This window comes from Globicephala melas, chromosome 8, assembly GCF_963455315.2.
Source record: "Globicephala melas chromosome 8, mGloMel1.2, whole genome shotgun sequence".
Classification (NCBI taxonomy): Eukaryota; Metazoa; Chordata; class Mammalia; order Artiodactyla; family Delphinidae; genus Globicephala; species Globicephala melas.
This window is the reverse complement of record NC_083321.1, coordinates 54,952,254-54,980,090: the sequence shown is the minus strand read 5'-3', so window position 1 is coordinate 54,980,090 and position 27,837 is coordinate 54,952,254. Positions and strand designations below refer to the sequence as shown.

Below are 27,837 nucleotides of genomic sequence, written 5' to 3'. Positions count from 1 at the left end.
CAAAGCCCTTCCTCCTTTCAACCCCAGTAAGCATTATATTCATAAGAGTGTGAATGTCCGCCCAAGTGGGATGGTGAGTGGCAAATATAGAGGTGAAAAGTTCAGTCAAACGGAATGGGTCCTCTCAGTAAGCAGGGTTATGGTTTTTCCAGTTAAGCAAATCCGAAGTCAAGAATGAATTGTGTATCCATAGAAACCCAGCTGGTTGGCCATCTGCATTAAGGCCTCCTACAGGATATTGGCACAAGGGAAATTGCCCTGCTGTGGAAGTGGCTCCCAGTCCAAATTGGATGCCCTGTCAGGTCTTAGATGGTGATACTAAACCAGGTCCCTGTGCCCTGGGGGTTAACACAGAAACTTCTATTCGACTCCACAGGTAGGGGAAACAGGAGGCGGTAAAAGGAATGAATATGTTGGCGACATGGGGGGGTAGTTGGAACAACTGTTGGTGCAGCGTGTTCGGCCAGTTGGGGAGCTGGATAGGCCGGAGGGGGGTTTAAGTTTTGAAGTAACATGTCCCCACTCTCATTTTCTCCCTCTTCCCTTGTAGAGCAGGTTCCCCCTTGGGTTTTCTTTCAGACTGCTGTACCATAAGATGGCAGCCCTCTGACTTCTTTTCCTCCTGATGCAATAGCATAAATGCTTCTACGTATGGAATCTCACCTCTTTCTTAGTCATAGGCTCACGGCTATGTTTTGCCCATTTATCTAATATACACCCCAAAGGGCTTTCCTTCGAGATAGATGAAATATTTCCCATTTTTATAAGTTTGATTGATAACACCAGAACACAATAGATGCAAACAAATTCCAACACAAAAAGCGCAAACAAATTCCAGCATCGATGCACACAAAACAGAAGCCAACGAACTGGTTTCCAAATCAGGCAGGGTCCAACAATCCCCCTCTCCAACAGGGTACCCCAACCCAACGCAAGACAAATCAAAGGGGGAATTCGTTCCTGGTTGTGCACACAGGAGCCACTTACCCTACAAAGATGGAGTCTGTCGGCTTGCAGAAGTTTGTTGATTCCTTGCTCCAAATGCCGAGCTCTGGGGTAGCCAGTGCCACTTCAAGGAATTTTTTGAAGGGAAGATCTTTAAAACAAATGGTCCCAGCAGCTGCTAGGGCCTTGCCCCAAAATTGCCTGATCGGGGCCAGCTAGCCATGAACAGCAAGACTCCTGGCTGGCTAAGCCAAATTTGTTACTGAGTCCAAGCTCTCTCTGCTCACCACATGACAGGCTAATAAGTGGGGACATGAGGTGTCGAGGCAAGGAATAGGGACTTTATTCAGAAAGCCGAGCATCTGAGAAGATGGCAGACTAATGTCCTAGAGTACCGTTTATCAGGGTCTGGATGCTAGTTTCTTTTATAGAACAGAGAGCGGGAGGAGGTGAGGAAGTAAAATAAAAAGGCCATAAGTCTTGCAAAATATCTCCTGGTTTGGCCAGCCTCAGGGAGGGGATGTATTAATTTCTTCTTTCTTGCAGCTGTTCACAGGTGGGCAGGGTCAGAATGTTTCCCTGTGAGCTGAACAAAAGCACTTTAGTTTAACATTCAGGCAGAGGGGCAGGGTTCCCCAAGGGAGACCATTATGTATGTTGTCTAATAGCTATAGACAACATCCTTTTAGTGATTATAGTTTAAAAAAAACAACAACAACAGAAAGCAAAGGTTAAAGTAAAAGAAACAGATCCAACATGGAGTCAGATTTTGTTCTTCCCTGTTACAGCACCACTAACAAAATAGACCATATGAAAGGTAATATTGGATATTCTTTGACACTAAAATTAAAATATTAGTTGCTGGCACAGTAGCTTAGTGCTATAAATGAGCTAGGAATGAATGAAAACTGGTCAGTTCTCACAAACACTTGCCTCTGAGGACTCATCTTGAGTTGCTCAAGTTATAAGGCCCCAGTGAAAAAGCAGCTAAAACCACAACCTTGACAAAAATACCATATGGGGTCTCTACTTCCTTCATAAATCCTATAGGAAGTTTCAGGAAATTCCAGAGACAATAAACCTGGTTAAGGAAGTGCATACACATAGCCCTTGTGCTTGAGGGCTGGGCTTAGGAAAAGGCTGATGGGATTTAATACATAAAGTTGGGGAGGGATTAAAGGGAGTTCATTCAACATCCAGCTTAACTAAGGCATTAGAGGAGGATGAGGAAAGTGTAGGTGGTAAAATCAGGTATTGTTGAATAAGAAGCATGGGCTAAAATAATTCCAGGTGGGCCCTCTGCTTTGAAAGCACTTCTTAGCCAGGCAGGTGGGTTTTAATAATAAGCTACCCAGCAGGCCAACTAGGTCCACACGGTGAAGCTTCAGGTTATCACGTGGGGATAAGAATGAGGTGTGGTTGACAGAACAGAAAGGAATAACTAGGAGCCACCTCTCATTTTACAGCCAAAGTACAGGAAGGAAATGTGAGAGCCTGTGGATACACAGCAAGTTAGAGGCAGAACTGGGACTAGAATTAGGGCTAGACCCTTAGTCAGCCCCTTTCTTTTGCATAGCAAAGATCCCTGGGAACCATCAAATCAAATTAACATCAACCTATTCATTCTTTGATTCAGTTTTTTCAATCAGTCATTCTCTCAATCATCAATTCATTTATTCTACAAATGTTATTGAGGGCTCAGTGCAAGAAGCTGGGGTAAACAAAACAAACCATATAAGACCTGATTCAGACCCATGGGTGAAACACTCATAAACATATAATTAGGCACAGGAATGGGAAATGATTATCTCAACTGCTGGCCCCAGAATCCCTCTTTGAAAAGGAGTTGACTTCGTTTGGGAAAAAACCTTGATAAGCTCTTGGGTAGAAGAAGAGGCCAAGAGCAGAAAGTGCCCTGAAATTGCTCTGCATGTGGAAGAGGTTTCTTGCTTCAGAGAGTAAGGGAAGACCAGAGAAATGGGAAGACTGGTACTACACAAGGAAAGAACAAAGGAGGGACACCATGTGGCCAAGGAGCCAAAGAGGACTGAAGAGGGCCAGACTGATTCCTAAGGACTTTAAAGGATTTCCTGTGTGACCTGCAGCTTTTCAAGAAAATCTTCTGTATTCATAAATACTGTGTCTGAGCAGATTTGCCTGGAAACCAGGGAATAAGCAGAATTTCCCATCTGGATTACAAGGTAAGAATATAAGTCACAACTGAGGAAGTATAGGCATACTTCAAAAATATTCAGGTTCAGTTCCAGACCACCACAATAAAATGAATATTGGAATAAAGCAATCCCATGAATTACTGGTTTTCCAGTGCATATAAAAGTTATCTTGGGCCTCCCTGGTTGTCCAATAGTAAAGAATCCTCATTCCAATGCAGGGGACGTTGGGTTCGATCCCTGATTGGGGAACTAAGATCCCACATGCCGCGGGGCAACTAAGCCCGCGCGCCACAACTACTGAGCTCATGTGCCTCAACGAGAAAGCCCACGTGCCACAAACTACAGAGCCCATGCATTCTAGAACCCGTGCACCACAACTAGAGAGAGAAAAAAAACCTGCACACCACAACTAGAGAGAAGCCCACACCACAAGTAGAGAGAAGCCTGTGTGCCACACTAAAGAGCCTGCGTGCCCCAACTAAGACCTGATGCAGCCAAAAAAAAAAGTTATCTTTACCCTATACTGTAGTCTATTAATTGTGCAACAGTAATATGTCTAACTAAATGATGTACATGCCTTAATTTTAAAATACCTTATTGCCAAAAAATGCTAACCATCACCTGAGCCTTTAGCAGGTCATAATCTTCTTGCTGATGGAGGGTTTTGCCTTGATGTTGATGGCTGCTGACTGGTCAGGGTGGTAGTTGCTGAAGCTTGGGGTAGTCGTGGCAATTTTTTAAAATAAAACAATAAAATTTGTTGCATCGATTGACTCTTCCTTTCACAAACAATTTCTCTGAGGTGTGCAATGCTGTTTGATAGCATTTGACCCACAGTAGAACTTCTTTCAAAATGGAAGTTAATCCTCTGAAACCCTGCTGCTGCTTTATCAACTAAGTTTATGTACTACTGTATTCTAAATCCTTTGTTGTCACTTCAACAATCTTCACAGCATCATCACCAGTAGACTCCAGCTCAAGAAACCACTTTCTTTGCTCATCCATAAGAAGAAACTCCTCATCCAATAAAGTCTTATGATGAGATTGCAGCAATTCAGTCACATCTTCAGGCTCCACTTCTAATTCTAGTTCTCTTGCTATTTCCACCACATCTGCAGTTACTTTCTCCCCTGAAGTCTTGAACCCCTCAAAGTCATCCATAAGGGTTGGAATCAACTTCTTCCAAACTCCTGTTAATGTTGATATTTTGACTTCTTCCCATGAATTAAGAATGTTCTTGGGACTTCCTTCGTGGTCCAGTGGTTAAGACTCCACACTCCCAATGTGGGGGGCCCAGGGTCCATCACTGGTCAGGGAACTGGATCCCACATGCCACAACTAAAAGATCCTGCATGCCACAATTGAAGATCTCGCGTGCCATAACTAAAAAAAAGATCCCGCATGCCGCAATGAAGATCTTGCGTGCCACAACCAAGACCCAGTGTAGCCAAATAAATAAATAAATAATAAAATAATCTTTAAAAAAGAATGTTATTAATGGCATCTACAATGGAGAATAGTTTCCAGGTTTTCAATTGAATTGGCCTAGATCCATCAGAGGAATCACCGTCTGTGGCAGTTATAGCCTTACAAAATGTATTTCTTAAATAATAAGATTTGAAAGTCAAAGTTACTCCCTGATCCATGGGCTACAGAATGGATGTTGTGTTAGCAGGCATGAAAAATATTAATCTCGTTGTAGATCTCCATCAGACCTCACAGGTGACCAGGTGTGTTGTCAATGAGCAGTCATATTTTGAAAGGAATCTTTTTTTCTGAGCAGTATGACTCCACAGTGTGCTTAAAATAGTCAGTAAACCATGTTGTAAACAGATGTGCTGTCATCCAGGCTTTATTTTTCCATTTATAGAGCATGGGCAGAGTAGATTTAGCATAATTCTTAAGGGCCCTAGGATTTTTGGAATGGTAAATGAGCATTGACTTCAACTTAAAGTAACCAGCTGCATTAACCCTTAGCAAGAGAGTCAGCTTGTCCTTTGAAGTTTTGAAGCCAGGCATTGACTTCTCCTCTCTAGCTATGGAACTCCTATACGGCACCTTCTTCCAATATAAGGCTGTTTTGTCTACTTTGAAAATCTGTTGTTTAGTATAGCCACCTTTATTAATTATCTCAGCTAGATCTTCTGGATAACTTGCTGCAGCTCCTACATCAGCACATGCTGTTTCACCTTGCTCTTTTATGTTATAGGGATGGCTTCTTTCCTTAAATCCCATGAACCAACCTCTGCTAACTTCACATGCTTCTTCTGCAGCTTCCTTGCCTCTCTCAGTCTTCATGGAATTGAAGAGAGTTAGGACCTTGCTCTGGATTATGCTTTGGCTTAAGGGAATGTTGTGGCTGGTTTAATTTTCTATCCAGACCACTAAAACTTTCTCCATATCAGCAATAAGGCTGTTTTGCTTTCTTATCATTCGTGTGTTCACTGGAGTAGCACTTTTAATTTCCTTCAAGAACTTTTCCTTTGCATTCACAATGTGGCTAACTGTTTGGTGCGAGAGGCCTACCTCGACATGCCCACCTCACTAAGTTTCATCATTTTTAACTTTTGATTTCAAGCGAGAGTTGCGTGACTCGTCCTTTCACTTGCACACTCAGAGACCATTGTAGTGTAATTAACTGGCCTAATTTCAATACTGTTGTGTCTCAGGGAATAGGAGAGAGACAGGGCAACGACCAGTTGGTGATGCAGTCAGAACACACAAAACATTTATCCATTAAGTTCGCCATCTTCTATGGGCATGGCTCGTGGCACCCCAAAACAATTACAATAGTAATGTTGGAGCCCAAGGTAGGCCACCCCAAAATGTGCCTCGATGGCATATTGATTATTTTGAATTAAAGTTACTTAAGAAATAGCCAACGCAAGAGGGACACTGATTCTCCCTGCTGTCTCCCTGAAAGCAGGAAAGAAATCTCTCATGTGAAAGGTGCACCCCGGCATCTGGAGGTAGAAGGACACCCTTACTGCCAAAGATAGGAAATTTGGGACCCAGAAGCCTATATAAATAAACCTTGTTACTTCTTTAATTTACTAACCCAAGCCCAAGCTCTGTTTAGATTCTTCATTAATTGGGCACCCAAAAGCTAAGTTTCCTAGTCCTGTCAATTCCTCACAAATTTATTCTTTGTCGAAGAAACATCAAAGCTTCCTGTATGGCCACTTCTTAGGTCCCATTTCTATGGGACTTCCATGTGCATGAGTCAAAATTTATTTTTCTTCTGTTAATCTGTCTTGTGTCAATTTTATTACTAGTCCAGCCGCAAAAACTCAAGAAGGGTAGAGGGGGAAATTTCCCTCTCCCCAACAGTAACATCAAAAACCATTAATCGAAGGCTGATTATTTGCCCTATGGCTTTTAGGATTGTTTGCTAGGTGTTATAAACATGAACAAATTTCTCAAATAGTTTAGAGGATTCTTACAAGGTGTGCAAGGAACAGGACCTTGTTTTAAAAAAAAATCGACAAAAAGTTTGTTTTCATATCCTAGTTCATACTGCTTTGTTTAAATGATCGTATAGAATGAGGAATCGGGGCATATATTGGTTTGCGGGTATTTGGGCTGGTTGTTAACTGGAAAAGTATTAGATATGAACTAAGGAAATTTCTCAGGGGACAACTGACCTTACGGTTTCAAGAAAAGGAGAAATAGTCATGCCTGGTGATTTTTTGGTTGCTTGTTTTAAAATATGCACCCATCTCTTAAAATTTATATATTTTTGAGTTCAGGAACGTTGATTAAGTAGAACCTGAGCATAGCTCTATGTTTTACTGAGATAATGTGATTTTTTTGGGGTGGGGAGAAGGGGAGGCTTAAAACACCAGTCATTAATTTTGCTCCCAAATCTGCAATTTGGACAGATGTGGCAGGAACAGCTTATCTTTGCTCCACGAAGTGTCCATTAGAGTGGCTTGAGGGTTAGGAAAACAAACAAACAAACAAACAAAAAGAAAACCATTGATCACAGATCACCATAACAAACATAATGAAAAAGTTTGAGATATTGCAAGAATACCAAAATGCAACACAGAGACACAAAGTGAGCAAATGCAGTTGGAAAAATGGCACAATATCTCCCCAGGGTTGAAATCTACTCATTCTCGGTGGTGTACTGTGAGGGAAAAAAGCAGGGACTCAGGGGTAGGAAAGACAGAATCATGTTCCAGACATTCACGCCATTCAACAAATATTGAGTGCATATGTTGCACCAGCTGCTGTGCCAGTTCTGCTGCTACAATAGTGAGTAAAAACAGACAAGGTCCCTGCACTCATGGTATGAATCCCTAATGGAGAATTAGATAATCACACAAATAAATGTGTGATTGCATTCAGCTGACAGGTGCACAAAGGGAGGTCAGGGAAGGTTTCCTGGGAACGTGGTGCTTGATCTGAGAGCTAAAGAATGGAGAGGTAACTAGCCTAGGGAGATGTTAAAAACAAGACAACTGGTCCAAAATAGAATCACTTATGCTAAGCTCCACACGACCAAACTGAGACTTGACTCAATTACAGTTTTGTCCTCCCAGAAATGGAATCTTAAACCAGAAAATCAGGAATCACCTTATCAGCATTAGCTGAGTAATGTGCCCGAAAAAACCCCTGGCATCCCCTATAGGGAAAGTAAACTTGCAATAACCAATCTGCTTTTTGCCTAGCATAACTTCTTTGTTCTTGCTCCCCTCTGCCTATAAAAGTCATCTTTTCCATACAGCTCTTCAGAGTTCCTCTCTGTCTCCTAGATTGGATGCTGCTTGATTCATAAATCATTGAATAAAACCAAGAAGATCTTTAAGACTTATTCAGTTGAATTTTGTTTTTTAACAAGGAGAAGGAAGAACATTCCAAATATAGGGAAAGAATGTATAAAGGTGCAGTGACAGGAGGGAACGTGGCATGTACCAGAAGCTGAAAACAAATCAGTTAGGCTAGAGAAGAGAACAGGGGGTGGAGAAGAGTGGATGAATGTGAGAGGATTAAGGAAGTCAGACAGACAGGACCAGGCAAAAGCAGTTAGAAATACTTTAGCTGCAAGGAGCAGACAATGACCAACAGTGGCTCAAATACATAAGGATGATGATGATGTGTGTATGTGTGTATGATGTGTGTATGTGTGTATGTGTTTCCTCAGATAATAAGAAGATAAGAATTCTGGAGGTAGGAGGGATTTGTTTAGCAGCGCAGTGATGTCAGGGCCAGTATTATGTGCAAATTAGGGGCAAAATCCATAACAACTGCCTCTTTTACCAGGAAAGGAAACCCTTTCCCGGAAACCCCCCAGCAGACTTCTAAGTCCTACTAGACAGAGCTGTCATCAGGCCACACCTAGCTGCCAGGGAAGCTGGAAGATCAACTGTTTTAACTTTTCTAGACTCTTTAGAAGAAGTGAAAAAGGGGATTGGGAATGGGTATTGAGTTAGTAAGTTCACAGTGAGTTTGCAGGTGCGGGGCAGGGGAGGTGAACAACTGAATGGTTGGTTGGTGTCGTTCTCTGAGTGGATAATACTGAAAGATCACGAGTTCAATTTTAGATATATTGAGTTTGAGGTGTGTGGTAAACTGAATAATGGCCTCCAAAGATATTTGTGTCCTAAACACTGGAACCTGTGAATATTACCTTATATGGCAAAAGGGACATTGCAGATGTGATTAAGTTAAATACTTTGAGATGGGAGGGTCCTAGATGCATTCACAGGTGTCCTTATATGAGGGAAGCAAGGGAGATTTGATTCTAGAAAATAGATGTGGCAGTAGCAGCAAGAGGTTAGAGTGATGCAAGGAAGGGGCCAAGGAATGCAGGCAACTTCTAAAGGCTGAAAAAGAAAATAGATTCTCCCCTCAGAACCTCCAGAAGGCACCAACCCTTATGACATCTTGACTTTAGCCTAGTGAGACTGATTTTAGACTTCTGATCCCCAGAACTGTAAGAGAATAAGCTTGTGTTGTTTTAAGTTAGGGATAATTTGTTACAGCAGCCTAGGAAACTAATGCAAGGTGCCTTTAAAACATCTAAGAGGGCTTCCCTGGTGGCGCAGTGGTTGAGAGTCCACCTGCCGGTGCAGGGGACATGGGTTCGTGCCCCGGTCCGGGAGGATCCCACATGCCGCGGAGCGGCTGGGCCTGTGAGCCATGGCCACTGAACGTGCGCGTCCGGAGCCTGTGCTCCGCAACAGGAGAGGCCACAACAGTGAGAGGCCCGCGTACCGCATAATAAAAAACATCTAAGAGATGGCAGGTAGGTAGTTAGATATAATGGTCTGGAGGTGAAATAAAAGGGCTGGGCTTGAGATATAAATTTTTTTTAATTAATTTATTTTTGGCTGCGTTGGGTCTTCGTTGCTGCGTGCGGGCTTTCTCTAGTTGGGGCTACTCTGGTTGTGGTGTGTGGGCTTCTCGTTGCGGTGGCTTCTCTTGTTGCGGAGCACGGGCTCTAGGTGCACGGGCTTCAGTAGTTGTGGCACTTGGGCTCAGTAGTTGTGGCTTTCAGGCTCTAGAGCATAGACTCAGTAGTTGTGGCGCACGGGCTTAGTTGCTCTGCGGCATGTGGGATCTTCCTGGACCAGGGCTCGAACCTGTGTCCCCTGCATTGGCAGGTGGATTCTCAACCACTGCACCAGAAGGGAAGCCCCTGAGATATAAATTTGAATGTCATATTCATGTGGATGGCATTTGAAATTGCAGGAGGGCATAAACTCATCTGAGGAGAGTGACACTGTCACCTACCTGCTGTTTATCTTTCAGCAAGGTACTTAACTTCTCTGAAACATTTTTTATTGAATATTTATTCTGTCCTGGCATCATATCAAGCAATTTACAAGTGTCCTCATTTAATCCTCACAACCACTTTATGAGGCAGACACCATTTTTAACCTGCTATTTACATTAAAGGAAAACAGGGTTAGAAAGATTAGTCATTGGGGGGAGGGATATATTGGGAGGTTGGGACTGATATATACACACTACTATGTATAAAATAGATAACTAATAAGGATCTACTGTATAGCACAGGGAACTCTACTCAATACTCTGTAATGATCTATGTGGGAAAAGAATCTAAAAAAGAGTGGATATATGTATAACTGATTCACTTTGCTGTACAGCAGAAAGTAACACAACATTGTAAATAAACAGTACCCCGATGAATATTTTTTTAAAAAGAAAAGAAAGATTACTCATTTGTGCAAAATCAGACAGTACAAGAGGGTGACAAGACTAGCTCCATTCCTTGTGCCTCGGCTCTTACGGCCCAGGTATCAGCAGTATCCACACCATGTAGGACTTTGTTAGACTTACTGCATGAGAATCTGAACTTTAACAAGATCCCCCAAGTGTACAGACAGAAGAAGCACTAGGCTCTAGCCTGCTTCCACAGTGGGCTCCCCTCAGGCAGGTACTTTCCCAGAGCCCAGCTCAGAGTTCTAGAAGCGCAGAATGTTTTCCCATCTGTACCTTTGCCCAGCCCATTCTCTGCCTGGAGCTAATACTCCAGGTGTCTGGATTAGGCGCCTCCAGTATCCTCAGGTACTTTTATCTACTGTTACTCTGGGATTATAATTCTGTCTCCTCCATTAATATGTGAACGTCTCCAGGAAAAAAAGTTTTCTCTCACCAGGTACCCCAACAATAGGCAAAATCAACACCCAGAGCAGACGCCCAGCAACTATTTGAACCAAAGCATAAAGTAGCACGTGAAACTTGTCGCCGTACAAACCGCGCAGACTCGGGGTAGCACTCCCTGGCGGAGACTGAGGCGGAGCGGAGAAAGCACCCGGAGCGGGAAGTTTAAACGGTCCATCCCCGGCTTTCCGCTGGCTGAGCAGCTGAGCGGCTGAGCGCATGCGCGCAGCTCACGGGGGCCGCCTCAGAGGGTCTTCTCCGCATGCGCGGGAGCGCGGAGGCGGGTCAAGTTGATTGACAGCGGGTGGCGCCGTAGCAATGGCGGCGCTCGGAGTTGCGACAGGTGGTGGCAATTGGTTTTCGGCTTTGGCGCTCGGGGTGACTCTTCTCAAATGCCTTCTCATCCCCACCTAGTAAGGGACCCGCACTGCCCGGGGCTGGGCGGGGAGGCCCCGCGGTCGGTCAGGGCGGGAGAGAGAAGCGTGGATGCTCCTGGGTGCGAGGAGGAAAGGGAACTTGAAGTCATGCGGTCGCTGCTACCCCTTTGCTATGCTTCCCACTCCGCCTTTTGAGTGTTATTTCACCTGTTCACTAGATCATAGCCCTGATGGCTGGGGTCAGGGCTGGCACTGTCTGACTTTAATGTTTCTGACCTTAAGGTCCTCTTCCTTAACATGCAGATAAACAACACCCACCTCCAACATTCATTCAGCCAGTACAGTATTTATCAGCTGCCTCCTGTGCTAGGCACTGTTCTAAGTCCTGGAGAGGCATTTGAGAAAGACATTTCTGGGGAAGTTGGTGGGGCCAGATAGACAAACAGTAAAGTTTCAGATTGCGATGAGGTCTGTAAAAGAGGTAGAGAGTGGCTACCGGGCAAGGCTTTACTGTCCTCTTTTAGGAGGTGATGTTTGAGTTGAAAGCTGAAGGATGAAAAAGAATAAGCAATGTGAAAAGTAGTTCAGGCATAGGAAAGAGTAAGTGTAAAGGCCCTGTGGTAGCAAAGAACTCAGAGCATTCCAGGAACAGAAAGTGAGCATTGTGGCTGAAGAGCAGTAAGGGAGGAGGAGAGTGACACAGGATGAGGTAGGCAGTAGTCAGGTCACACAGGGTTAGACTGCTGTGCGACAAATGGATGCAGACCCAAGACTGAAAGCATGGGATCCGATTAGGAAACTACCACTCAGTGGTAATGTGTATACAATGGGTACTCTGTATTTATTAATATTATTAATATTGGCTTCCACATCTGTTCATCCTTCCTATTTCCTCTCCCTTGACTTTTCCCCTCATTCCTTTGCTCCCTTCCCAGTTTAGTGTTTGGTTTATTGGTATCCTTTGGTTCAAGTTCTTGGTGACCTCTCGTTGGGTATGGAAGAGCTGTATGTATAGGTAAATCCATACTGATGTGTATATAAGCAATGAAATGTATATGTAGGTTCAGCAAAATGACTTACAGGGACTTGGGAAAAGAAGGCGTTCGTCAGTTGAACTTTCTGCAGAACTGAAAACAAATAAGAGACATCTTTCTCTTTTAAAAGCAAATTGGAAAAATCCTTCTAAAATGTAGGAAATTCCTTTCAAATCAGAATGAAAGGGATTTTTTTTTAATCCGTGGATATAAGGTGATGTTCCTTGCTTTAGTTACTTCAGCCTAGAAATGTGTCTTCAGGGTTGTTACTTTGAATACTGCTGTTGATCCAGGATTAAGAATGTATGTAGTTGTAGTTAATGCTCTGCTTCTCAAACAGGAAACCCCTGGAATGTGAGAGGGAAGCTACAGGATAAATGCAAAAGTATTCACCAAAATGTTTACTAACTGCTTTATTATGAACCAGGTACTGTGGCAAGCTACTAGAGGGGAAGACAAAATGGATATGATCCCTAACCCTATAAAGAGTGTAGTTTAGTGAAGATAACAGTCCCAGAAATAAATCAACACAAATATGTAATTACATAACAATGCTGTCTTAAGTGTTATGAAAGGAAAGAATGGGATCCTATAAGGCAACTAACAAGGAGGACTTACTTTAGATTGAGTGTCGGGAAAGGTCTCTGACATAATTGTAGGACTGAAGACAGACCCAGTACATGTCTTTTCTTGAACATATGTATGTGTTTCTGTTGAGGAAGAAACTTCCTCCCTCTATTGGGGAGGAAGACAATTTTCTCTACCTTTCTAGCCAGGTTCTGGCTGGTCTAAGAATTCAATTGACATGAGACAGATGAACAGGAGAAAATCATCAAACAAAAGTTTAATAACATGTACATGGGAGAGACTCAGGAAAATGGAGTAACTCACCAAAATGGCTGAAGCCCCTCACCTTAAATACCATCTTCAGCTAAAGACAAAAGAGGATGTTGGGGGTAGTAGTTTGGGACTTCAAAGGGGAGAAAGGCAATTCACATATATGTTTGCTGGGCCATGAAGAGATAAGAGTGGACTGTGATCTCTAGGTTCTGGTGAGTTTCCCTCACCACACGTAGCCCATATTCTTTGCAGATATCAGGGGTGATAGCTCTTTTCTGGGAACAAGCCCTTTATATAAATTCTTTAGGCAGCTAAGAGGGAGGTAAAAAGAAAGACTTCCTGAGTCTTCTGTTTCTTAAAAATAATCAGCTTAAATCAATCCTCATGCCAAAAAGACACATTTTGCGTTGCCGTATTTTGCTCCCCTACAAGTGTATACCTAGAAATGTAATTGCTAGGTCATCAGATCAGCTGTGAATTGTGATTTTGAGAAATCTGTAGGAAATTCAGGTGACGTTGTCAGCAGGAAGTTGGAGATGTCTCTCTTCTAGAACTCAGGAAAGAGACCAAGGTTGTATATGTGATTCGGGAGTCATCATCACACAGTTCTTAGTGGAAGCAATAAATGTGAATGAGATTGTGCAGAGCAGAGTAAACTGCATAAGAAGAAGACCAAGAACCGAACCTGAAAGAAAAGAACATCAGCATTTGCTTGATGAGTACTGGAATGGGAAGCCATGAAAGAGACATGGAAGGGGTTGGCTAAGAAACTCACGAGAGAGTTGTCACAGTGGAAATCTTGTGTAAAACACTAGAAAAGGTAAATCAGGTTTTGCTGTGGAACTCATTGTTGACTGGTGAGTGGTTAATTCAACAAGAATGTATTGAGCCCATCCACATATCAGGTAAGATGTGGAGGGGAAGTAAAGCAGAGTAATAAACAGAAAAATAAAGTCCTGCTAAAGAGGAGTGAAGGGCACCAGAATATGCCACCCCAAAATACGCCTCTTTGGTGTAAGGATTTTTCGGGACTTATTATCTTGAGGAACTGCAGACATAGGAGAAGCTCTGAAAACAGTAAAAGTTACTTTCGAGGGAAATTTACATTAGAAAGGAGGCCTGTACCTGGAAAGTAACTATTACCAGAGATCACTTTTTCATCTGAGAGACTTAGCTTCAAGGCAGAGCAACCTTTGCTTGCCAAACATTCTCTTCTCACCTTCCCAAGAGTTGCCTTCCCCCCTCTTTGAAGCCCCAGACCCCTACCCCTCTCCTTAGCTCTCATGATGGTAGATAAGCCTCAATCACCTGGCCACCTTTTGAGTCTCATCTTATATCTTTTGGGGCTCCTGTACATATGTATGTAATTTAAATTGTCTTTTTTTCCCTCCTGTTATTCTGTCTTAGGTCAATTTAATTCTTAGACCAGCCACAGAACCTGGAAGGGTTGAAAATAATTTTCCTCCCCTGTATATAGGGGACATACTTGGATATATTTATATATAGTGAGAGGGGGACCAGTAAACAGAATTTGGAGACATAAGAAAGGCAGGGCAGGGGCCTTTTCCCACCTTTTCTGTCTGATGAACTCCTGCTGATTCTTGAAGATCCAGCTTCTGTGTGAGGCCTTTGCCAGATAATGAATCTTATTAGAATTGTTTGTGAACAAGAATAAGTCACCTCTGAGCAGTAGCCTGAGGGCCTCCCTTAAGAAAATGTATGGGCTTTTGGTCAGCCCTTTAGATCAGGGGTCCCCAACCCCCAGGCCACGGACAATTACCGGACGCTCCCCATCGCTCGCCTTACTGCCTGAGCCCCGCCTCCAGTCAGATCAGCGGCAGCATTATACTCTCATAGGAACGCAAACCCTACTGTGAACTGCGCATGCGAGGGATCCAAGTTGTGTGCTCCTTATGAGAATCAAATGCCTGATAATGTGACGTGGAGCTGAGGTGGTGATGCTAGCGCTGGGGAGTGTCTGCAAATACAGATTATCATTAGCAGAGAGATTTGACTGCACAGAGACCATAATAAATCAATTGCTTGCAGAGTCATATCAAAACCCTGTCAGTGGGACTTCCCTAGTGGCGCAGTGGTTACGAATTTGCCTGTCAATGCAGGGGACACGGGTTCGAGCCCTGGCCCGGGAAGATCCCATATGCTGCTGAACAGCTAAGCCCCTGCGCCACAACTGCTGAGCAATCCCCGCTCGCCATAACTAGAGAAAGCCCGCACACAGCAACGAAGACCCAGTGCATCCAAAAATAAATAAATAAAAATAAATTTATTAAAAAAAAAACAAAAAACCCTGTCAGTGAGTGGCAAGTGACAATTAAGCTGCATCTTATGGAGTAGACCAGACATAAGCAACACACTTTGGCTGTCACTGTCTCCCATCACCCCCAGATGGGACCATCTAGTTGCAGGAAAACAAGCTCAGGACTCCCACTGATTCTGCATTATGGTGATTTGAATAATTATTTCATTATATATTACAATGTAATAATAATAGAAGGAAAGTGCACAATAAATGTAATGTGCTTGAATCATCCCAACACCATCCCCCCACCCTGCCCACTCTGTGGAAAAATTGTTTTCCACCAAACCGGTCCCTGGTGCCAAAAAGGTTGGGGACCACTGCTTTAGATGACTCAGAGACTCTTTTCACTTAGTGTTGGGTTGGCCAAAATGTTCGTTTGGGTTTTTCCACAACATCTTACTGAATAGGTTCCCCACCTTTTCCAGAAGGAGGTCTGGCCTCCAGGTAAGTGAGGTGTTTCAGGAATATGTAAAATACCTATTTGTGTCTTTATAGGATAGTGAGCTGTGACTATGTAGGGGATGTTGGTCCATTTAAAAGCCTAATTTTAGAAATGTGAGATTGATAAATGTTATGAAATCTCATTTTCTTCATCTGATTGTTTTGAGTAGCCATTCCACAGATTTTGAAGTGCACCGAAACTGGCTTGCTATCACCCACAGTTTGCCAATATCACAGTGGTATTATGAGGTAAGTTTTAATTTTCACCTTTTTGGTTTTTTTTTTTAAGATGATGTGTGAAATCATGTAAGTATTATTGATATTCAAACAGTTTTCCCTGTGATCATAGGTTGAATAAATCTTTATTAAAATTATAGTCTTGGGCTTCCCTGGTGGCGCAGTGGTTGAGAGTCTGCCTGCCGATGCAGGGGACGCGGGTTCGTGCACCGGTCCGGGAAGATCCCACATGCCGCGGAGTGGCTGGGACTGTGAGGCATGGCCGCTGAGCCTGCGCGTCCGGAGCCTGTGTTCTGCAACGGGAGAGGCCACGACAGTGAGAGGCCCGTGTACCGCAAAAAAAAAAAAAAAAATTATAGTCTTTACTCATGTTACCGAACCGAACTTCGGTCCCCTTGCCTGGCACGCACAAAGCAGATCTACTGATCCTGGGTTATTGTGAAGGAAAATACAGCGTTTATTGCAGGGTGCCAGGCAAAGAGAACAGGCAGCTAGTTCTCAAAAGACCTTGTTGGCTTAAAAAATGCACAACGTCAGAGTTGTGAGTTAAGTTTTATTTGGGGCAAAATGAAGACTGCAGCCTGGGAGACAGCATTTCAGATAGCTCTGAGAAACTGCTCCGAGGGGGCGAGGGAGGAGCCAGAATATATAGGAGTTTTGCAACAAAGGGCAGGTAGTCGGGAACATCAAAAGATTACTGTTAATTAAAGAAACCAGATATGTCAAGTTAAGGAATTTAGCGCTTTTCTATATATGGGGAGATGCAAGAGTCTGGGCTCACTGAAATCATTCCTTCGATATGCACCTCAGCTATCTGGGGCCAGTTTCCTGTATGTTCACATCCTGAGTTTCCTCAGGGCTCACGGTAGGGAGTGGCTGCAGTCTGATTACTGCTAGGTGGCAGGTATTCTTTCCCTTCTGAGTTCCCTCAGGGCTCACCAGCTCACCATCAGGTGGTAGCTGCCATCGCTGATGACTGTGAACTTGCCAATGGCTTTCAGGCAAGGGTTTTTAAAGGCCACAGTAGGGGTGAGGGTCTCAGGGTGCATGATCAGCTCATGGACATTTTTCTAATTGGTTGGTGGTATGGTCATAGGGTGATGTTTTGGGAATCTTTTTTTTTTTTTTGGCTGCTTTGGGTCTTCGTTGCTGTGCGCGGGCTTTCTCGTTGCGGTGGTTTCTCTTGTCACGGAGCACGGGCTGTAGGCGCGTGGGCTTCAGTAGTTGTGGTGTGCTGGCCCCGTAGTTGTGGCTCGCGGGCTCTAGAGCACAGGCTCAGTAGTGTGGCGCACAGGCGCACAGAGATGTTCCCAGACCAGGGATCAAACCTGTGTCCCCTGCATTGGCAGACGGATTCTTAACCACTGCGCCACCAGGGAAGTCCTTGTTTTGGGAATCTTAATCATCAACCTTCTGGTTCTAGTCTGGAGTCTATGTGCTTGTGGACAGCATATAGTCACCATCCTCCACTGAGTGCAGGGGTCTTAGTTTCTTCAGAACAACTCAAAGATATGAGTCCAATTGTTGTCTATATTCATTCAGGAGGAACTAGGAGTCCTGTGACTCTATTGTTCTAATCATTAACTACTTGAGTTTGCTCTTTGAAAGGCCAAACAAGAAGTGGGGGACAGGAAGGGTTTTATACCTGGGTAGGCCCCGCAGGGTCTTACTCGGTTTCAGTCCCCCCTTTTCTTTGACACTCCTCAATTCCTGAGGAGAACATGGTGGGACAAGAAAGGGAATAACGTTTTGGATAGAGAGGTTAATCATAAACTCTGCAAGGGAACTTGGTTTTAGGAGGAGTCAGTTTCATTCAGTTCTGCCCTCTGGAACTATTAGGGAACCCCTTTACTTCAAAGTGAGTTTCCCAAATTATACATGGGAAATTATAATATATGCCACATACTTTTTGAAAGAACATTGGATTGGGAAAGAGGGAAAATTGTATTCAAGACCTGGCTCTGCATCAGCATAGAAAATACATTTCATCTCTCTGAGCCTTGGTTTCTCATCTGGCATATGAGGATTTGGAATGAATTATTTCTAAGATCCTGTCTCTCCCTAACATTTTGTGATTTATGAGGACAGGAATAATCAAATGTGATGTGTAGGTGTCTGGTAATATACAAACCATTCTATTCTATTATTAGAAAAACATGTCTGTATTTTTATTTCTGGTATGAGTTACTAACTTGCATATGATACTTCATGGAAAACAGACATCAGCTCAAAAATGACTTGATCAAAAACAGCACTCTGCTGTCAGGAAGATTTTTTTAAGACAAGCTGTAAAGTTTTCTGTGAGTTTGTTGTTGCTTTTGGGGGTTTTTGGTCAGGTCAGAATAGCCCTTTGCACTGAAAAAGCTTGAGAACAATTGACCTAATTGACCAAGTTCCTTCTCACATAACAACACTACAAGTATTTCATAAGAATGCTAAGGAACTTTAAGTAGTTTCTTTAGTGTGAAGTATTTCCATTTGCATGTATGTATGCATACCAGTGAGGAAACTTTTTGTGTGGCCTAGTTGTCCAGAGGTTGGGCTGTGATTTCAGACTGCCTAGGTTTGACTTTCAGCTCTGCCACTTAATACCTATGCTGGGCAACTGTGGGCAAACTACTTGACCTCGCAAAGCCTCCGTATCCCCAGCTATTAAATGATAATAAATAATTATTAGGATGAAATGAATATCATGTATGTGGTGTGCTTAGCATAGTACTTAGAACAAATGTGCTCATTAAATATTATTAAAGGTTATTAATACTTAGCATTATTAATATAATGACCTTCATCCTGTAAATGAAAAGGCAGTCTCCTGTCTCACCATTTCCTCCCTGCTCTCTGACTATCCTTTCTTAGTCTCCTTTGCTAACTCTTCTTCATCTACACACTCTTTCAAAAGCTGGTTCCCTCTGCCTCTCTTTGTGGTCCCTTTTTCTTTTTAACATCTTTATTGGAGTATAATTGCTTTACATTGTTGTGTTGGTTGCTGCCCTTTTTCTTTTAATTCTATAATTCTTTCTGGCTGTTCTCTCATTTAGTCCTATAACTTTCACTACTACCTGTTACTTAGTACTCCTAAAACTGTATTTAGGCCAGCGCTGTCTCCTGTTATTGGCTTGTTTTAGATAGAAGAGGTTTATGTAAAAGAGATTCTAGTAATGGTAAAATTCTTTGTTCTTCCTGCCCTCCTCAGCAATAACAACAAAAGAAATAACAACAAAAGAAATCAACACAAACTCAAGTGCGAGGTTCACAGTAGGATATAAGGCTGGAGAGGCACATGCCTCAGGTCTGGAAGGTCTTTCTGCCATACTAAGGAGAGTGGACATGTGAGCAGTGGATTGCTTTGTAGAGCCCTTCTTAGCTTTGACTTCTAGCCTACCTTTCTGTTCTGGCCTCAAATTAAATTGATTGGTCGATTGGTTGGGAAAGACATTAAAAAGACCCATAATAAATATTTGTGGAATGAACACAATTGTTTTGAATCTTTGTTGACCTAAAACAAGTAGACTGCCAGTTATTTCTCCAGCAAAAATGGGTTTATTCAGGTTCAGCAGAAAATAGCAATTCAGGGTCTGCAACCATAGCGAGTCATGTGCTAGTCCCTGCGTAGTGCATAGAGAGGGAAGGAGAATTCTTTCAAAGAGGGAAAAAGGAAGTTGGGAGGGCTAGAGTAAACAGAGTCCATGGCTTTTCATTGGCTGAGTTGTGACAGTCTGAGCTCTTTGCAGGAAAGAAGAGACTTTCCTCTTGCTGTTGGGCTCTGCTGTCCTCCTAGGGCCTGAGACCTCCCCCTTCTGGCCTTCTGATTCTATCTTAATTGAGGTTTCTGTTTATTAATTTTTACATCTTCATATGTAAAAATGAGGTTGGATGTTTTTGTACTTGAAGAAACAGCTCTGTTGTGGTAGCTTCCTGAGCTAATGGATTTGGAGTCGGAGACCCAGATTTGAGCCCCAGCTCTACCACATATAAGTGACAGAACTCTTCACTTGGGAGGAAATGTTAGCTAATCACTTTCCTGGCTTCCCAAAAGCTGTTTAGGTAAGATGATGGCCCCAGCTGGAAATCCCTGATGTCAGGAGGGCCTTCTGGGCTAGGTTTGGGAAGTCTTTTTGGGGAGAAGGACCAACATAACAGAGGGTGCCTGAGTGGTGTGGGGTTGGGGATGGCAAGGGAAGGCAGGGACATTTTGTTTTGGATAAATGACCATCTCAGGCAGCACCTGTTCCTTCTCCCAACTCTTTTCATGCTTTCTGTTCCCCATTTTATTTAAAGTAATAAATATGTCAATAAAATAAAGTAGGAAAATCTTTTAGACTTCCAATAAAATAAATGGCTCTTTAAGCGTAGAGTGAGCTCTGACATAGAAACTGTGGCTGGAAACCACAGATGTTAATAAAGTCTAGATTCATGTGGAATTTCTTGAAATTATATGGACCAGTAATTTCAAAACTTTTTAAAAAATATGTTCCCTAGCCAGAAATCATTTTTGAGCATTCACTACCCAAGACGTCTTTATAAATTATAAAGGCAAAGCCCTATTAATATACTTTTAAAAACAGAAATTAAGAAGGATAAGAGTAAAAAATAGAATTTCTAATTTTTCTTTCCATAGTTCAGTGGCTCATCACCCCACATTGAAGATTTGGGATTAGAGAAGGAACTTTTCATAAAGGAAAATTTAATGGGTGGGTTCGTAGCCTGAGTGCCCTAGACAGAGAGCCTCTGGGTTGGCCTTTGCATTTTATACCTGCAGGGGGAGTAAATAGGCTACTTCTTATTGAGACCTAAAGGTTTCATTCATCCTTATCATGAACAAAGAGCTAATAAGTAGTTTGAGTCTCCCTTGCCTCATTTTATACTATAGAGAGACCCTAAATAGTAGTCCCTGTGGGCACTCAGTTAGTACCTAGTGAACCCTTAGTGCACATCCAGAAGGAGAGGAGTTTTCCATTGAAAAGAGCAACAAATGCAGAGTAGGGAGATTATTACTGTCTCAGCTCTTCTAGGTGCAAGGTCAGGTTTAGTTTTAGGGACATGCTATGAGGATAGTAATAATGTTTTAAATGATAACAATTAACACTTTTTACTGATACTTAGTTTATATCTGGTTCAATACTGTGTGTGTGTGTATATATATATATATATGTAAAATTTTTTTTTAATATTTATTTATTTTTGGCTGCACTGGGTCTTCGTTGCTGCGCACAGGCTTTCTCCAGTTGTGGGAATAGGGGGCTACTCTTCACTGTGGTGCGCGGGCTTCTCATCGCAGTGGCCTCTCCTGCTGCAGAGCATGGGCTCTAGGCACGCGGGCTCGAGTAGTTGTGGCACTCAGGCTCGGTATTCGTGGCTCACAGGCTCTAGAGCACAGGCTCAGCAGCCGTGGCGCACGGGCTTAGTTGCTCCGCGGCATGTGCGATCCTCCCGGACCAGGGCCCGAACCCTGTCCCCTGCATTGGCAGGCGGCTTCCCAACCACTGTGCCACCAGGGAAGCCCTATATGTAAAATTTAATAACCCATGAACTAGGTACTGTCATCCTTGTATGAATGCAGAAACTGAAATAAAACAACAAAATATAGCATCATAAAGTTTTTATACTTTATATTTTTATATAAAGTTTATATGTTTTTCATATGATCTATATTTTCATTTAATCATTAGTGACCATTCATTCATTTAACTAATGATTATATAATATATCAGGAACTTACTAAATGCTCAGGATACAGAAATGACAGAGTGGTTTCTGCTCTCAAGGATCTCATGACCTAGTGGAACAAAAGATAAGTAGCATCAGTGTAGCATTTTTTCATTTATAAACGTATTTCATATGTATTAACTTATTTAGTCCTCACAATATCTCATTTTACAGATAGGGAAATTGAATCTCTGGGACAGATCTTGAACTCAAGCTAGTAAATCATTCGTTATGCCTTAGCTTCCTTTTTATATTTAGATGAGTAGAACCATGTCATAACCAAGTTTATTATTAAAAGTTTTCAAATTAACTTCTTGTGAAATATAGTTGACTCTAAGGAAATTGAAGACTGTATTAAATAACTTAGGAAACATGTTTTGGTGTTCTGCTCAGACTTAACAGAAAATTTTCTATTTATGGCATATTTTAAGTATAATTTCATCATGTGTGTTTTTTAAAGATGAGAGAATGAAAATTTCCAACCTTTGCACCTTCTTTATTTATTCAGTTACTTAGGATATGTTCTATCTTCAATTTTTACCACAGGCAACTTCAGAGTGGACCTTGGATTACCCCCCCTTTTTTGCATGGTTTGAGTATGCCCTGTCACATGTTGCCAAATATTTTGATCAAGAGATGCTGAATGTCCGTAATCTGAATTACTGCAGCTCAAGGACCTTACTCTTCCAGAGATTTTCCGTCATCTTTACAGATACACTCTTTGTGTATGCTGTCCATGAGTAAGTCTGAGAATGTCATTTCCTGTGGAAGGTGTTGAGGAAATATTATAGCATTGTTCCTCATTTGGGGCAAACAAAGTTCATATAATAGCAAATGCTAGAACAGTCCAAAATGGTTGTGTTTCAAACTTCACAATGAGTAATTACAGCAAGCAGTCTAGCTGAATCTTGTGGAAGAAAATGGGGGCTAAGGTGGGGTTACAAGTTAGAGGTAGAACAAGAGATTGTGAATGTTGTGAAAAGTAGTCCCAAGTGAGTTCCAGGACCGTTTCTCCTGCCCAAAGTGGCTCTACATGCTTCTCTTTCCTTCCTTGTAGCAGACTACCAGAGGCTACCATGACCTACCCTGTTCTTTGGGATACACATACCTACATACAGCACAGCACACTCATGCATACATACGCATAATGCTAACCACCAATGGAGTTTCCATTGTAGTAAACTCAAGAAATCTTACTGAGTGCTTTCAGTTGTAGTCTCTGGATTCTTTCCTTCATGAAGACTCTTCACTAATTTTAAGTTATGTTTATATTTTAATGTTTCGCATATTTTACTTACAAGTTACTTTTAAGTAGGTGAATACACGTACGTAGAATATTGTGCACAGTGACTTCCAAGTAGCGATTTCCCAGTTAATGTTGGTTTCTATTCTGTCCTAAGACTTAAGCCTGCTGGTGTGATTGTGACAGAGCAATAAGTGGTGTCCATTCAATGACCTTTGTCATAAATAGATCATTTCTGTTTGTGAGGCCTTCTAGACTGAACTCTTGCCCCATTCAGTAAAGACTCCCTTGGGGATGTTTTAACCCCTGCTCATTTTCGTGGAATAACTGCTGTTTGCCACCCTGACCTTCATTCTCTTTATGACCTGGCAAGAGTTGAAAGGGAAGGTGATATGTAAATGTACTCCTTTTAACTCAAAATGTTTAAATTCACACTCTCAGGGCAAGTGTATACAGGCAGAGAGAGGGAGTAGAATTCATTTCCATCTACAATGTAGAGGGAACAGTTAAGTAAGATAAAAATCTGGAACAAGGCACTTTGTATAGATTAGTAACTTACTTAATTTTCTCAATTACCCTGTAAGGTTACTATCTCTATTTATGAGGAAACTGAGGCTCCATGGAGGAAAAGCAGGACACCTTTTGCTAACCCCTATTTAATTGCATCTTTTTTTTTTTTTTTTTTTTTTTTTTTTTTGGCGGTACGCGGGCCTCTCACTGCTGTGGCCTCTCCCGCTGCGGAGCACAGGCTCCGGAGGCGCAGGCCCAGCGGCCATGGCTCACGGGCCCAGCCGCTCCGCAGCATGTGGGATCTTCCCGGACCGGGGCACGAACCCGTGTCCCCTGCATCGGCAGGCGGACTCTCAACCACTGTGCCACCAGGGAAGCCCCTTAATTGCATCTTTATTATGTCTTCTTTTGGTTTTAGATTTCTTTGGTTTTAGAATTTGCTGATATTCAAATGAAACACATTTTTTTAAAATCTTTTTATAGAATAATACATCCTTTTCATTGTCAAAATTTTGGAAAACAGAAAGCAATTATACATACACACAAAGTAAAAATGACCCATACTCCTGCACTTACAGCTGTCCCTATCAACATTTTGGTGCATATTATTTCAGCCTCTTTCCTGTATCTGAATTTAATTTTTATAAAATAAAAATGGGATCATACTGTTTTGTCACCTGGTATTGTCACTTAATATCTCTACCTTTAAATAACATACATTTTTTCATAGGAGATTTTTAAATTATTTGGGCAATCAAGAGCTGCAGGTTTGTGGCTCTATTCTTTTTTTTTTTCAATTCCCTCCACCACCCTCTCCCAAACTATCACAGGTCTATTCTTTTTTTCTTTTTTTAATATATTTTTTTAAAAATTTTATGTTTGGCTGCGTTGGGTCTTTGTTGCTGCACACAGACTTTCTCTAGTTGCTGCGATAGGGGGCTACTCTTCGTTGCGGTGCACAGGCTTCTCATTGCAGTGACTCCTCTTGTCGTGGTACATGGGCTCTAGGCGTGCAGGCTTCAGTAGTTGCAGCACGTGGGCCCTAGAGCACGTGGGCTTCAGTAGTTGTGGCGCATGGGCTCAGTAGTTGTGGCACACAGCCTTAGTTGCTCCACGGCATGTGGGATCTTCCTGGACCAGGGGTTGAACCTGTGTCCCCTGCATTGGCAGGCAGATTCTTAACCACTGCACCACCAGGGAAGTCTTCACAGGTCTATTCTTAACTTGGCTGGTATCATAATATATAATTTGGAGTGCTATATCATTCTGGTCTGCATTTTTTAGTTTTAAGGACCAAAATAGTGTGTGCCCTCTCAATTTTCAAAATCCTTACATTTGGGTTTTTGATGGATGGTTTTATTGTTTGTTTGCTTTATTAAATGAAGACTTTGTTTTCAAGAAAAAGAAAAAATGAAGACTTTTGTTTCAAATCAGCATAGCTGAGAAAGAGACGTGGAACTGGCCCTGAGGCCTTTCTTTCTGCTACCACCTTTTTAAACAGTCAAGAATGGCATGGACACCCCAATCCCTGTGTCTAATCTAATAAACTGACAGGGAAGCAACTAAAATTTTTCCAACCCACTGGAATTTCTTGGGAGAGGTGACACCTAAGGGCACCTTAATTGGAAAATTGTCAGCATCACCAGAACTGGACTCCATCACCTTTCTTTTTCCTCCCTATTAATAATTGGCAACATTAGAGCTGTGTTTTGGGTGCAGTCATATTGAAGGACTACAAGAAATTCTCTTGGAGTCCCTTTCCTCCTTTTTTAAAAAAAAACTCCCATGGTCCTTGAGAAGTAAATTTAATACTCTGAATGAAAGCATCTAGTGTGCACTGAGTACTCCATAAATACTAGCTTCATTTCCTTCATCCTTTCTCTCCTTCATTCCTCCATCTCTTTCTTCCTTTTTTTTTCTTCATATTTGGGTTGATATAAACCTGGGTTTTCTGACTGCTATTCAGCCTCAGTGTCACTTTTTAATCATCATTTTCAAAATAAAATAGTTCCACATTAAAAAAAAAAGAATGGCATGGACACTTTATCAGGAATGGCTAATCAAACACATCGGAGTATATCAGAGTGTACTCTGTAGAAGTATTATGGTGTTCTAATGAAGATTAAATTTGTTTCTGATTCTTTCCTCATGTTCCAATATAGGTGCTGTAAATGCATTGATGGGAAAAAAGCAGGCAGAGAACTTACAGAGAAGCCAAAGTTCATTCTATCAGTATTACTGCTGTGGAACTTCGGGTTGTTAATTGTAGACCGTATCCTTGACGTTTTATGTACTGTTCCCTTACTTATTTGATATATACTAAGTATAAGATTAATTCTTTCTGTAAAGGTGATTCTGAAATGTGAGCTGCTTTTGAAAGTGGATGTGGGGTGGGTTGGTCAGTTCCCCAAACTGTGGTCTCTGCCCAACTTCATCAGACTCTGATTGTTAGAGCACTTTGTCCCTGAAAAGTTAGTGGTGACGTGCAAGAACCAGTAAACTGCCAGTAAAGCAATATACTGGGACTTGGTAACTGTCTTTAGATTAATCTAATACACATATCTTAAATAGTTTATAACACATTATTCTAAATACCTTTTATAGGAAACGGCGTATCACAGTGTCCATATGGAAACAGACAGGCCTTCATGCTTTTCTGCCATCTTGGCTTATGACATATTAATAGGCAAAGTTCTTAAATCCAAAGGGTCTGAATGGGGGACTTCCCTGGCAGTCCAGTGGTTAAGACTTCGCCTTCCAATGCAGGGGGTGCGGGTTTGATCTCTGATCGGGGAGCTGAGATCCCACATGCCTTGTGGCCATAAAACCCAAACATAAAACAGAAGCAATATTGTAACAAATTTAACAAAGACTTTAAAAATGGTCCACATCAAAAAAATCTTAAAAGAAAAAGCGGGGTGGGGGGTGGTTCCTGAATGTAACTAAAATCCGAATGACAGAAGCCGAATTTCTACCGTTTTCATAGAGGTAGCCAGGTGTGGAAGAAAACACCGAGACTTCGGTTTAAGTCTGACCTGGTCTTGAATCTCAGTTATGAAATTCAAGTAGTGTTAGGCCATGAGTGGATTAATGCTCTGAGCTCTAACTACCTCACAGGTTCACTGTATGTGTACTGTAAACAATGGAATGCTACATGCAGTGGCCTTCAGTAGCTGTTAGGTCCCTTCCTTTCTTATCCCTGATGCTAAAAAGCAAAACAAAACAAAAAACTCCTTTAGTTGCTGGCTCTTTAAGGTACAGAAAATTTGGGAAAGTTTCCTGGTTTTCTTCTTAAACATAAATTTTAATTTAAAAGTTTGTCCAGGATTTGGCTGTTTATACAAAACACTTTTATGAAAAGTCCAAACTGGTAGTAATATTTTTGTCTTTAATTTACCTATAACGGAAGCATTTGCAATTTTTATACTTAGTCTGCGGGCACAGTTCATTGTGAAATTGGCATCCTCTGTTTTCTTTCCTTGACCTAAGTCCAGATATTCATTTCCAGTACAATGGTTTTTTATCTGGATTAATGCTACTCTCTATTGCACGATTATTTCAGGTAAACACGAAATAGGCTAATTATATTAGTTTGGTTTTTAGCTTGTAAAGGTGATAGGTAAGTTTATTTGACCAACTGTTTTGAGTTGCCAAGTGCTATAGACACTTTTATTGAATATTTCTCACAAATTCCATCTTCTCTTTTAATAATACTTTTCTCCATTTTACAGATGAGAAAATTATACTCTAAAAACTTGTTAGAGTGTGGCAGGCCTAAAATAAACTTGAGTTTCTATATTTGGTTGGGACCATTTATCCAGGAATGAAATCTTCAGCAGTTTATACTATGTAGTAACTGTGATGGCGGGGCCTTAACCATCAGCAGCATGTAGCATAGTGTAATGGAAAGTATGGAATTTGGAACCAGAAGACCTGAGTTGAAATCCTGAATAAGCCTACTAAGCTGTGTGACTCAGACAGGGGTTATTCAAAAGCACTGGCTGCTTCAGATTGGGTACGTTATAGGTAATATATTATTGAGTAAACCTTGTAACTATTCTGTGAAGTTGTTAAATGTTTCCTCCTTTCATAGAGGAGGATAATTCAGATTTCTGGGACACTCCTCTGTACACTGAATCAGAATCTCTGGGATTGGGTTTTAGGAATCTCCAGGGAATTTTGATACACCATCAGGTTTGGGAACCATTAACCCAAGGCAACCGTCAACCCCCTCAGCCTCAGTTTTCTCATCCATAAAATAAAATTTACCCTTGATACATTCTGTTTATAAGATGGGGCCACCTGCCTCACAGGGACTTTGGAAAGATCAAATTCAATAATCTATTTTAAAGTTCTTTGGCAACTATAAATG

The 27,837-nt window shown here is 41.9% G+C and overlaps 1 protein-coding gene across 4 annotated transcripts in view; it reads left to right on the top strand.

Moving 5' to 3' along the window:
* The first annotated feature begins 11,048 nt into the window (after window positions 1–11,048).
* ALG8 (ALG8 alpha-1,3-glucosyltransferase) overlaps window positions 11,049–27,837 on the top strand; it is a 28,406-nt gene continuing 11,617 nt past the window's right edge. For all 4 annotated transcript variants that reach the window (XM_070046165.1, XM_070046163.1, XM_070046164.1 and 1 more), the window contains exons 1-5: window positions 11,049–11,167; window positions 15,937–16,015; window positions 22,259–22,452; window positions 25,628–25,737; window positions 26,960–27,027. In XM_070046165.1, coding sequence (XP_069902266.1) covers window positions 11,073–11,167; window positions 15,937–16,015; window positions 22,259–22,452; window positions 25,628–25,737; window positions 26,960–27,027 — 546 coding nt within the window. In that variant the 5' untranslated portion in view covers window positions 11,049–11,072. The remainder of the gene's footprint in view (window positions 11,168–15,936; window positions 16,016–22,258; window positions 22,453–25,627; window positions 25,738–26,959; window positions 27,028–27,837) is intronic.